The 13369-nt window shown below is 35.6% G+C and overlaps 1 protein-coding gene across 1 annotated transcript in view; it reads left to right on the top strand.

The window, feature by feature from the left end:
• The window catches only part of DCLK2 (doublecortin like kinase 2), a gene marked incomplete at both ends in the record, with an annotated part of 85179 nt that overhangs the window by 10331 nt on the left and 61479 nt on the right, over window positions 1-13369 (top strand). The window contains one exon of the mRNA XM_080614441.1: window positions 1669-2003. Within this exon, the coding sequence (XP_080470567.1) occupies window positions 1669-2003 (335 nt within the window). The remainder of the gene's footprint in view (window positions 1-1668; window positions 2004-13369) is intronic.

Below are 13369 nucleotides of genomic sequence, written 5' to 3'. Positions count from 1 at the left end.
ATAGCCTAAAACCAACTCATTTTTCTTTGCTTGTGTTTGGGGGAAAGAGGAGGAGTCTTGTTTTGTCTGTATTGGTTTCCATTTTGTGCGCCATTTAGTCTATGAATATGAGGAGGAATGAGGGGAATGAATGAAGCAGAAGAATACACGCACAGCTGTGGCCTCCATAAACCTTTACACCAAATTGTTTCTCTATACCTCAGACTGTACTTTGTCTTTCAGATCACAGTAATTCTTGAGAGGTTTGAAAGTAGTTTACTATCTTGATTTTAGAAACAGCTATACAACTTCTAAGCTAGATCACCTCTCAAAACTACAGTTCAGAAAGTAAAAGTATTGTTGAAAAGTTTTCTAGTGTCTATCTAAAAATAGGTATGAATTTTGTAACTTTTGCAGTACTGTCTAATAGATCTATGTGTGCTCTTTATTCTTCTTGCTGTGTACATAGGAGGTAAGTTTGGTTTGTTCCACCAGTGACCTTGAGTGTGTAGCTTTAACCTTAGAACAGGCTAGGCTTTTTAAGATACAGGTAGCTATTCTGTCTGGAGGAATAGTGTTTTCTGTCAGTTTGGAATAATTCTTTTTCATCCTTATGGCAATACTCTGCCTCTTCGAGAAATCTTTGGATGTCATATGTGAGATCCCAAGGATATGTGTTACAGAAATAACCCAGACTTTTTCATGGTCTGCATCTTGAGTGTAGCTGTCAGACATCAAAAGAGTTGTGGTAATCAACAAACAACAGTTTGAAGAGGAAACTGTTCTCTTCTAAGGATTAAAAAAAAAAAAAAAAAAAAGGTTGGTCTGCAGCCTTGCATTGTGTCAACAAATGGAGAAAAGTAACAAATTCCTGAGGTCTGTATCATGACTGGTGCTGCTTTAAATAATTTGATGTCAATACGTGTATTACTAGTCTGTGATAACTTTTTTGTCCTCTCACCTCCCTTTTATGACTTCAGGAGATAACAGTACTGCAGGCTTTGAATTAGGAAGGAAATTAAAATGGACAAGTGTAAATGTCCTTTCATATTCCTGTTGCCTCAAAGTCTCATTTGCGGCCTCAACAGGTGTTTCTTGGTCTTAAAAATGTTGAAGTGAATAAATTTCAACAGTGTATTCTTGGTAGAGAGGTAATAACTCCTGGTAAATTAATGTGTCCTTCAGGGCAATCATCTTGAGATGCTTGAATTTACTCTGTTAAAGCTTGCTCCTTCAAAATAATTAATAATTAAGCATAGGTATGTGTGTACACATCTTGAAGTATATACTTGAGGAATACGTGGGGAAGGGTCTGGATATTTGCTGTAGGAGAATGCTCGTAATGTCATATATTGTGAGCTCAAGTAATTTAAGCACCTGCAAAGTAACTCTGCAGCCAGAATTTATGATCCAAAATGGAAATATCTCCAACCCCACATTACCCTCCACATTTTATTTTTTATTTTTTTTTTTAAATTTCTTAACCGGAGGTCTTTTGAAACCTGTTGAAACCACTCTGAGAGTCTTGTTTGGGTGGAAAGCTGTGATAATTTACAGTCCTTCATTTAAAATGGCCTGCAGTTGAAATACAGGAAAATCACTCATGAAAAAGTTTATTTTTTTTTTTTTTAATTGGCAAATAATATCTGCAAACCCCCTAAAATTATGAAAATGTCATCTTCTTTTCAGGTGAAAGTTATGTATGTGCATCCAATGAACCATATCGCAAGGTTGATTACACCAAGAACGTCAATCCAAACTGGTGCGTGAACATAAGGACTGGGTCCACTCGATCCTTGACATCTTTGTCATCCACAAAGAGTGAAGTGAAGGAAAGTAAAGATTTCATTAAACCCAAATTAGTGACTGTTATTAGGAGTGGAGTGAAACCACGAAAGGCTGTAAGAATTCTGCTGAATAAGAAGACTGCTCACTCCTTTGAACAGGTCCTGACTGACATCACAGAAGCCATTAAGTTAGATTCAGGTGTAGTCAAGAGACTTTGTACGCTGGATGGAAAACAGGTATGAGAATAAATTGTTGTGACCATCTAATAATTATGAGTTAATCTAAGCTTGTTTTCACAACTTGAATTATTTTCACTGTATATGCTTTAACCTGCTTCTGAATAAGGATAGTTAACAAATGGCAACTTTGAAAATTTGTATTAAAATATTATTAGCTAAAAGCAACAAAATTTTATATAATGCAAAAGACCTTAACCACTTTACATTAAAGGTAAAAAAAAATTAAAGTATCTTTTTCATATAGTAACTCTGTTGCATAGCTAAAAAAGTGCCTGTTGATTAAATAATGCAGTTTATTTTAAAGCAAACTTCTTAAAATACGTATGTGTTTTCAGAAGCAGAGTCATATTTTCAGATTACATAGTGCTGAATGGTGGAAGAAAAATACTGTTGCCTCCTTCCATTTCATTTCCACAGGTTGCTATTTAAGTAGCAAAAGGACAGAAATGTCATTCTGGAGGTAGTAACTGACATGATCTAAAGCGAAGAATTTTACGTGAAATGAATAATTCTGGAAGGGTGGTCATATCTTTGCAACTTGTTTTTGCTTTTATTTTTACCAATGCAAAAACCTGCTGCCAGGATTAATGATGTAGCAGGTCTTTATTCTCACTCGGAAATACAAAGGAGTGGCCCACAGAATGTTCTGCTGCGCCAGGTTAAAGTGTCGGGAATGTTTGCTGTTGATCAATCAGGTTGTTCATGGAAGAGGACTTTGATACTTGATACTTTTATTTGACACCAGTATGAAAATTTGATAGCATTGCAACTTTAGTAATACAGGGCAACACAAGCTGTGAAGTAGATCACATTCATACATACATAGGTATCTAGACTATTGTATTGTTGACTAAACATTATGATCCTTGATCATTTAACAGGTTTTTTTTCACACCTGCATACTTGTATGTTTGCATAAACTACTTGTAAAAGTTTCAACTGTACTGAAACAGATGTGGGAATTTTAATTGTCAGGCTTTGTATAATGGTTGTAATCCTACGGACTACTTAAAAAGCACCTCCTTGTGTTGAAAGTTGCAAGCAGATGCACTGCAGAATAAGTGCACTTACACAGATCGTCTTGATAGGAGGTCTGTCTCCCTGGTTATGTTCTATGTGCTGTGGATACCCTTTTTGTAATTAGGTACTTGGAAAGAGCTTCTGTTCTTTGGCATTAAATATAGTGAGGCAAATGCATCACTAAGACTCTTGTTTTTCAGTATTTGGTGGCACTATAATGTGCTTTTTAGCTCTTCTAATAGGTTTGATTTTTAATGAGATTTGTTAATGTGACCCTTTTTTTTTTTTTGAGAGAGAGAATCCTTTCTAGGAATGTCTGAAATGTGATTTAGTCATGTTTAATTTCATTCATAACAAAATAGCTTTGAGGATATTTATTATACAATAATTAGTCTTTTCTGCCCATGAAGTCTTCTCTTATTTTCGTAGATAAAATGATTATAATCTTCTTAAGCAAGTAGAGTCAGGAAAGTAAACTGCAACAACTAGTATTTTCATTTCAGATTCACCTCTTCTGTTGCATTGTTAATATAGAACACTCACTGGTTTGCGTTGATGTGGGAGATGCAGTAGTGTATCAGGGACCAATAAAGTTAATTAACAGTAAATCTCACATATTTTGCTTGCACAGTAATGTCACCACATTTGTCACTGTGGTGGATGATGGCTGTATTTAGTCCACAGTGAGGATGGTTGATCATTAGTAATGCTCCAAAATAAGTGTAACGTTCCTAATTGCTGCAGTATCTCCCCCTGTCTTTCTGTGGTAAAAGCAATAATGAAATTTGGACTGCAGATGTACATGTTTCAGCATTAGTAATGCATAAATATGGAAACTTCTCTTCCATTTGGAAGAAGGGCCTTTTGGCTTTTCCACAGACTTTGGGAAGGAGCCTTTGCTTGCACAACCATAGTGGAATGTGATTCATGGGATCATGGGATATAGTGTCCCAGACAGAAGACCTATGGCTTTAAACACCCTGATAATAAAAGCCTCCTTCTGCTTATCTATGAAGATGGAGACTTCTGGGGAAAGTCTCTTTCAAAAGAGAGATTTGTTTGTTTGTTTGTTTGTTTTCCCAAAGTGAAGGGCTGACACCAGTGTGAGGCAATAGGGATTTATTTTTTTTAATTTGCTCATTGCTGGTACATGTAGAGGTTGGTGCCCAAAGGCTTTTTGGGGTTTGGCAAATAGAGTTGCTTTGCTGCCAATTACCAGTTGGTGGAAATTTCTAAGCCTATTTTCTCTAATGTAGTAATTGCTTATTCTTCTAAATCTGCTAGGAAGGCAGGTCTTTTATGTTCATTGTACTGTTGGCACAGCTTGAAAGGCAACCATTAGAAAAAGGCATTTTGTAGATGGCTACGTTCCTATAAATGTAGCTCTTGTGTTTCTCAGGCTTTTGTGGTTTTTTGTTTTTGGTTTGGGTTTTGGGGTTTTTTTATTCTTTTTCCTGCTCCTTCATATTTTTATCTCTGAGGAAATAGATATTTTTTGCCCCCTTTTTTTTTTTTCTCTTAGTGAATAGGTTTAGGTTATATTTTCTGTTTAATACAGAATTGATGCTGAAATTCAGGTTTTTAAAATATACATGTATAAAATTTGAGTCCTTTTGTTAGGGAATGTGTTGTTTTGTTTACATGGGATGACTTTGTTTTCCAATAGAATTTTTTAACATGTAGTAAGAAATTATCATGAAAGAGCAGCGTAACAGGAAGAATAGTTTTTAGAATAGTCCTTAGAATAGTTTTTACTTACATCGTTAGTCATGACTGTAGCAAATCTTGATTATAGTAACACAGAGAATAACATCCATGTTGGCTATTTTCCTTGATTATTGTGTATGAAAACAGACAATTATGTGGGTTTAATTTAACATTGTTACATTTTAATTGTAGCATTGTAACATTTTAATTGTACCCTTTTTAACCATTTACTTGTAACAGTGTATCATTTGTAACATTTACAAGTTTCTGGTTTATCTTCAGTTTCAATATAGGATGCTGTAACTTAGCTTATTAGTGCTTTTTAGCCTCTAGTACAGAGAGTTTTCTTAACTACATTGATGCAAGGCTGACTTTTCAATTTTAAACTGTTGAACAACCAAATTTTTTTTACCTCCCAAGACTTTTGTGACGGTTTCTATGTGAAGAAAAATATTCCTGTAAAAGTAACTAGGCTTTAACTTTGCAGTGCAGGCTTCTGCTATTCCGGTCTTTGTCCCTCTGACACTGAGGTTTGCCTAATAGATTTGTTTGACCAAAGTATTTTCCTTCCTTGGCTGCAGTTTTCCTGGAATCTGTCACTGCCCTACTGTGAAGCAAGGACAGTCAGACTGAAACTTCCCTATTTGGGAAGTTAACCCTGTGTTATCTCTGAAGAGAATAGAGAGCTTTTGTCTTGAGAAACAAACTTCAAGCTTCAGTCATGGTGAAGTGTACGGTAGCAGTTTAATGGCAAATTACCTGCACCAATTGGTTAAAAGAGTATAATACATGGGTATGTGCTGGGGGGGGATTTCCTATGAGAAAATTACAAAAAGACATTCAGAACACTGAAATATGTATTATTTGACACACAAAAGAAAAAGAAATCTTCACCCCAGGAAGACAGTAACTTTTTAAGCTCGCATTATGTTGCAGTTTCATGGATTAATACCCATAACAGGATTGAAAAGGTGGATGAACCACCTTTTCTGTACTCCATTCCGCAAATAGTGAGAACATACCACAAATAAGCCTTATTTTAAAGGTATCTTTTGATGGGCCATGCGTATGTTGGTGACTATCTCTGAAACCAAAAGCTCCCTAGTTTTCTATTAATGAAGTTTTGCATAAGGTGCTCATTAAAAGTAAATGGGTAACTGAAGAAAACAGATACTACATTTGGAAGTATTCATCAGACTCATGCTGTCTGATGAATTTTGTAATCGTTTTGTAATGGAAATACTAAGGAGACCAACTGGAGCTGTTAACACACCCATCATAGAGGGCAGAAACCAAAACAAGGGCTGAGGAGGAGAGATCTCATTTATTAGTAGAACCTGTACTCCCCATATTATTGTTTCAATTCTTTTGGCACATAAGCTTTTCTCATTCAGATCTGAATGTCTTCATTAATACAGTATTTTTACTAGAATCTTAATCTCAGTGAAAGCTGACTATTTATTACTGAGGCAAGTTTTGGAACATATTAGTTTTGGTTTTCTCAGTTTTCCAATTTTGTATGCAAAGTCATAATTGGATGGGGTGGGGTTTTCTCAAATAATTTTACTGTAATTAACTGAGTAATTTTAATAACTATTTACCTTTAGTTCAGTTATCTCCTACCTAATGCCTGTGGAAAGATTACTTGGTTTTCAACTGTATTTTATTTATCGGCAGTGCACTTTTTTAATTAAGGAACTAGGCACTAGGAGTTAGGTGTATCTTTGTGTGTGTGTGTGTGTCATTTAATTGTACTGCTACATCACTGTCTGATATCTCATTGCAGGCTGAGAAACAGCTGTAATAGATACTTGCTTCCATGTTATCAGGCATTATGTGTAGTTGAAAGCTACTGAAACCAAAAGAAGCCTTTATCTTATGTGTCAGGCTCTAACGTAATACAGGCGTTTTCACAAATGTATTGGAAATAGCACAGATTTGAACTGTGGCTACAGGCAATTGCGAGAACATAGAAAGCTCCAATTTTTTTGCAATTCTAGTTCTGCTGGAATTTAGAACAGCACTTTAAGCTGAAATACTGCATTAACCTGCAAGTATGAGGAGGAAAAAATTCTTAAGCCTATAAATTTCATAGAACCTAAAAAGACGTATTTTTATAGAGGAGTGTCAGTGACAGCTGCAAAGAGAGTGATTCTCTGCATTGCTGATCCCACAGAAGTTTGGCATTTGTGGGCAAGGAATCTTTCCTCACCCGGTTTCAAGACTTAGAACGCTAATGATAGTCTCTGCATTCATCTTAAAGGCTGAGGATCAGAAGAGGTGGAGTCAACTTTTGGATAGCAATTTAAAAATTGTCATGCAAACTGCAGCAGACTACTTGGTAATTTAACACTATGGATATGATTGACAGTGTTAACTACTGGAAGAGTAGGTGTGTTGGATAGAATGGCTTTTCATAAGTTGTGGTTGATATCTGCAAGAAAAAGCACCTTAATCTGCTTATCATATAATTATATATAATTATGTCTGCTGGGGGAGGGGAATCGCTGTGGTCTTTATATTGTTGTATCATTGACTTAAGCATCAGCAGACTGTGTGCAAGATTGTATGAGAGAATGGGAATGGGACCATTACTTCCGAGACCTCTTGATGCAGCAGTGGATAGCACTGATAGTTCTGCAATATACGAGTCAAAACAGTAAAATATATTGATGGAGATGCAACCAGCAGTATTATTTAGATAATCTTTAAAACAGAGAAAATAGAACTTCTGAGAGAAGCACCTTACAAGACAGTAGGAACTAAGTGGCCTGGGAAAGTAAATGAGAAATATACACACAGTACAGAGGAGGAAAATAAAAGCTCATTTTTCTTATTTGCTGGATGGACATGGGACAAAACCAGTGGGAAGAGATAAAGATTACTTTCCATGGCATAGGGAAACCCATAAAAATTGTATAGAGGAGTTCTGAACAGTCTGATTGTCCTATAGCTGATTTTCATTGAGTGAGATGAGTGTCCCTAAGGTTGAGCTAAGTAAACTTTACTCTGAGACTGATGGGGGAAAAATTGAGCAAGTGAATCACTTGCTTATGTTTGGCTGGATCCTTTTCCCCTTTTATACATAAATATGTATCAATGGAACACCTCTATTACGTGGAAGTCGAAAAATTCCACATTATTTGGTACAGCCATATTTATGTTTACCGGCTGGAAGGGCTCTAACATAGCACATGTCTGTTCAGGGAGTCTGCTGGTTTGGGCTGAGCTCAGAGCACAGAATGCTACAACATGATGTGGGATTTTAGAATGGTTGTTGCTTGTTTGGTTGAGTCTTTTTTTTTTTTTTTTTTAACAATAAAGAGTTATGAAACAATGAGTCAACAAGGGGAAGAAAACAATAAAACAAGAGTGGCTATTTCCTTGTGTCTAATGTAAGCTTTTTGACTGTCTTTTCACATTAGCTAGCTCCAGAAGCATGATCTACTAAAAAATGCACTAGTTACTGGATGCACATTTAGAATACTGTTATTCAGAATAATTATCGATGATTCACTGCCAAACTGGAATTTTCTATTGAGTTGGGGTTAATGATTGTGTGGCCATACTAGTCACTATAAATGACCTGGGAGACAGAATGGAGGATAAGTTAAATAAATACAACAAACACACCAGAAGGATGAACTACAGGAATCCTGGACAACAAAAAGATAATCTTGAAAAACTGCAAACATAGCTCAGGGTAAAGCAGGGTGAGTAATCTTAGACTCGTTAGTTTTTAAGAACGCAGATAGAAAATGACAAGTAGTTCTGGTTGAAGTGGCAAAGGATCACAGCTGAAGATGAATTAATGGTGTGAATGGTTGTGCATTGGAGAGGAAAGACAACATACGTACAAAAGTTATGATGAATCATATTGTTTCTGACGTACCTGTCAGGTGACCATTCTGCTCTGGCTCACTCAGTGCAATGATAGCAGAAAGAGACAGCTTTATTACAGAAAACCCACAGAAGAGTAAAAATGACTAAGAAAACGTGTTGTATGAAGAAATACTGAAGGAAATGGGATTGCTTAGACTAGATAAAGGTCATCATTCCAGGGGGATGAATAAAACCAAAACAAAAACCTAGCAACAAAGAAAAAGAAAATTAATTCTATGTCTTCCCTGTGTATAGGAAAAGAAATAATAGGTTTAAAGTTAATCAGATCCAGTGGAACTCAGTGGTAAATAGTCACTGTAAAATTAAGACTAATGAAGAGTTGATTTTTGTTGGAGCAGATAAATGGAGTCTAACAGTCTCTGAGGTTTCTGAAAATCCTTTTGTTTGTTTCTGAGTGGTTTTGGTATGTAAGGGCTATCTACAGCTGTGGAAATGCTGTTGAGCTAGAGGTAAAATAACAAATCTGAATACCAGTTATATGAAAATGTGAATGTGTACACACCTGCATCCCACAGAGAATTCATACAGCAGGGTTTACAGTTAGAGTAAGTTTTATCCAATGCTAGCAAACCTTCTAATTTTGATATGAAATGTGATTTAGGGCAAGTTGGGCTTGTACTAGAGGCCAGAATTGTTTTAGAGAACAACCATGGAGAGTTGTCCATGTGCAACACAAATCTTGCAAGCCTGAGGAAAACAAAAGAATTAAAGTGGCCCTAATCTTGAGGGAGTCTGCATAGCAGGAAATTAATTCATTCAGGGATACCACTATGTGATATTTTTGTTCAGACTTTCAATTGGCATGCTCAGAACTGGAAGCTGTGATTATTTATTGTTAGAAGAAAGGGGAAAATAGTTTACTCAAGTAGAAGAGATAATTTTGGCCTCCATTCATGGACATAAAAATATTCCCATCTGTAGTTATTTATGGAAGGAAGTGTTATCTGGAACTAAACTGCAATTAACTGTGCCCTGTCATAGATGCAGAGATCTGGAAAATACCCTAAGTATGAAAATACAGATATCTTTTTCAGCTACAAATCTTTTAATGGAGCATTTTCTAAAGGACTTTCATTACATGTGGTGGTGCAAAGGCCGCAGGCAGCTAATGTGTGGTGTAGGGTTTACCCTAGAAAGTATTTACAATTTTATCATGATTTTCAGAGGATCATATTACCAGTCCAATTACCATTTTGAAGAAAAAAGAAAAGGTAACAAAATCGTAATCATTAAGTTGCCTCAGAAAAAGTATTAAAAAAGAAATAGAACCTTGAGCATCTAGTGAGTCATCTCAGAAGAGTGTCTTAAATTGGAAGTGAATAATAATGTCAAAGAAGCTGTTCAGTTTTGTTGCATATGCAAAAAATAAAGGTCATGCCATGTGAAATGGTAGTGGAAAACTTGGATCTCTGGAAAAAAGGTCTTCAGAATTTGGGGGAGGAGAGCAAGCGTTGTGTGTTATTCTTACTTTCTGGAGATCAATAGTCCAAAATAGAGTACAAATAAGATAGAGAACGTTTATCTCTTTCCTCTCCACAGGGATACATAATTCTAGCTTTAGGGAAGTGGTGTAACATTACTGAGAATGTGATGGCTGGGGTCTACTGAGTGTGAATTTAACCTTTTTTAGTGAGGTAGGTTTAGAGTGTACTTAGTAATACTCACTGCCATCACACTAACAGGTTGGTAAAGCAGGATGTTAAAAGAACAAACTACTTCTTTAAGTGAACATAAAATCAGACCCTGGTGTGAAGTCAGCACTTTTAAATTAGAGCATGGCAACTGAAAACAAAAGTGATGGTATTTTAGCTAAAAGCAAACGTGTGTCCTGTTAAAAGTGACATCCAGCTTGCTGGAGTCTTTGCAGATCTGTAAAGAGGATAAATCCTATTGGGTTTTCAGTTTTAGTCTGTACATACCAAGAGCTGACAGCACTTAATAAAAATGACATGCTGCACAGTGTGGGAAACAATCACTGCAAAAATAGGTGTCACCAGTGGTAACATTGTATCTTTGTTGATGTATGATTACAGTAATTTTAGTGCTGGGTTACAAAAATGGTGTGTGTAGCTCTTGGAATAAAAGAGCGGTATGCTGTCATTGTCTGCCATCTGCCATGCTAAAGATTGAATCACATGACTTGGAAACTAAACCTTGGGAATTTGTTGTGTCCCGCAGAGCCTTGCCATTAACAGATAATTAGTCTGGTAAAAATCTTTTGAATTCATTCTGCAGCTGTCATATGCCAGATTAGGATTTGTGTCACAGGCTTCTCATTACTTCGAGATCTTGCAAGTTTTTTTCACCATAATTAAATTACCCAATGTTACTTCAGTAAACAGTGCTTGCATTATCACATTTAAACATGCAAACTTTTCCTTAAGAAGCCTGTTACACCTTACAGTCTAAAGCTGTTTACCAACCGCATATGAAAGGGTTTCAAGGTTGAATTTTCTCCATTCCTGTCCACAACACAGTCTATCAGCAGATTTTATAGTTTTAAGATTTGTCTTTTAGGTTGTCAGGTTGATGGATCAGTTATAGTAGCTGCTGCTTGGTTGGCTGTAATCAGATTGTCAGTGCCTATTAAGTCTACTGAAGCAAAAATACTGAAATTTTAAAATATGAACTTTTTGTCTAGGTTTGTACCAGTTATTAAGAAAAATGGCATTCTCTTCCATAATAAATTAATGGCAGGAAACATGAAACAGTTTGACAGAGAGAGGAAAGGAAATATTCAGCTTTAATGTTTAAAATATTGCTAGCTGGTTAATTTGCAATGAACCTTTAAACACAGTAGTCTGAAGACTCTGAAGGGAAAGTAGCAACACAAACCAACTTTTAAAAGCAGAGAGCTTGCCAATACTTAAATAGGACAATGACCGTGTTTGTGGCTTGAAGTTTATAAGCTTTGGAAAGGAAGGAGTGATACTCAGTGTTTTCTCTGTAGGTAGGTAAAGTCAGTGGTTTTGTAGCACTTCTCTTGTTTACAAAGTCAATAATCATTTTCTTATGTTGTGCAAATACATAATCTATGCCATGTTCTTAAATATTTATTTTGTTCATATTTATTTGGTATTTCATTTGTTGATACATGGCACAGGATATTTCTGCAATCATGGTAGGCTTTTTGAAGAAACTTAAAATATTTTAGAAGAAAGCAGAGAGAACAGAACATGTAAACTAAATGGCAAGTTAGATTTTTGGGCTAGTAGGTTTGGTGCTTCTTGGCTTTGACCTTCTTTTCTCTAACCTTCAAGTCATCTAGTATTTAGCTAAGGAATGACAGTCTGGAAAAATTTTTGGAAAATAGGCTGGCTAGTTAAGAGAAATAAAGATGGCCGAGTACCAGACAGCTGGAATCCTCTTTCTAGTTACCTTCTGAAGGTGCCATTTTCTTGTACGTGGAAAACTTGCAGTTTCTCTTTTAAAGAAATCAAGGATCTGGTTGATTTAAATATGCATAAAATTGAACAAGGGAGATTCAAGCATGGAGAAATGTGGAATTGGATCCTAGCTAAAGGGTATTTGCCTTAATCTCCCTTCATTTTGAAAGGAATCCAATAATAAAGACACTTAGGATAAACCTATAGAGTTGTACAGGCTTGTTATTTTTTCCTATCTTCTCAAATAGTTGGCTTTAGGAAAATGTAATTATGATACTTATATCTAAATAACTTATTTTTCCTTCCATTTATAAGTCACTAAATATACAAAATTAAGAACAGTATTATAGCAAGTGGGGGAGTTAAGTGTTTCACAGTACTTCTTACAAATTGCAGACACTTGGCTGGCATTTCCAAAGTAACTATAATGGCTTGCTCTCATATTTTGGCAATAGTCAGTGAGAGGTGAAAGCTTCTATTCCCTGAACTTCTTTTTCTGAACTGTATTTACTGTGTAACCCTATCTTACATATATATCTCTCTTAATATACAGGAGATATAACATAAATGCTAATATTAAGAGTGTTCATTGGTCATAATATTGTGTAATTTTTTACTTGTTTTGCCAAAATTGGTATGAAGTGCAGATTAGATGGATGAACATTTTTATATTTTTTTTTTTAATTTAGAAGTTTTAAATTTTCATTTAACACCTATTTAACAAAGTATGATTGACATTACACACATATTAATGGAAATAAAAGACTTGCCCAAAACTTTGTTTGTTCCAATGAAAATCAAAAGATATGAATAGAAAATTGTCGGAAGCACTGAGACATTAGGTACCTCCAAAAATGATTAGGAGTTAGCACCTTGCTGAGTCTTATCAGTCTTTCAAGAAGTCTCTGTCCCAATACTTAGTAAGAATAAAGATTTATACGGAATTTTTAGAGGTAAACACCAGTATAAGTTATCAGATATGGGGGGAGGGTCTGTCTGAAAATTCACTCTGTTTGCTGTTTAAGAAAAAAGCACCTCTAGTTTTAAAGCTATTTCAATATGATTAGCCAAATAAAGTCTATAAAACCAGGTCACAACACTTAAACCCTTCAATCACTGATGACCTAATTTAATGAATGTAGTTTTCTAGTGAGAGCAAGTAGACAGCAATGTACATTATAAACTCAGCGTTCAGTTGTATCTCCATACGAGGTCAGGGAAAAACATTTTGAAATTGTGTTAGACATCTGAACTGTTAGGGATGGGGAGACTGATTCGTTCTTTACTCCCATACGCATTGCAGAAATAAAGGATGGACGCACAGCTATTTGGACTTTTATTGAGCTA

Source organism: Psittacula echo, assembly GCF_963264785.1.
Source record: "Psittacula echo genome assembly, chromosome: 1".
In the NCBI taxonomy this organism is placed as follows: domain Eukaryota; kingdom Metazoa; phylum Chordata; class Aves; order Psittaciformes; family Psittacidae; genus Psittacula; species Psittacula echo.
The sequence above is the reverse complement of the archived record's forward strand: the minus strand, read 5'-3'. Positions and strand labels throughout refer to the sequence as shown.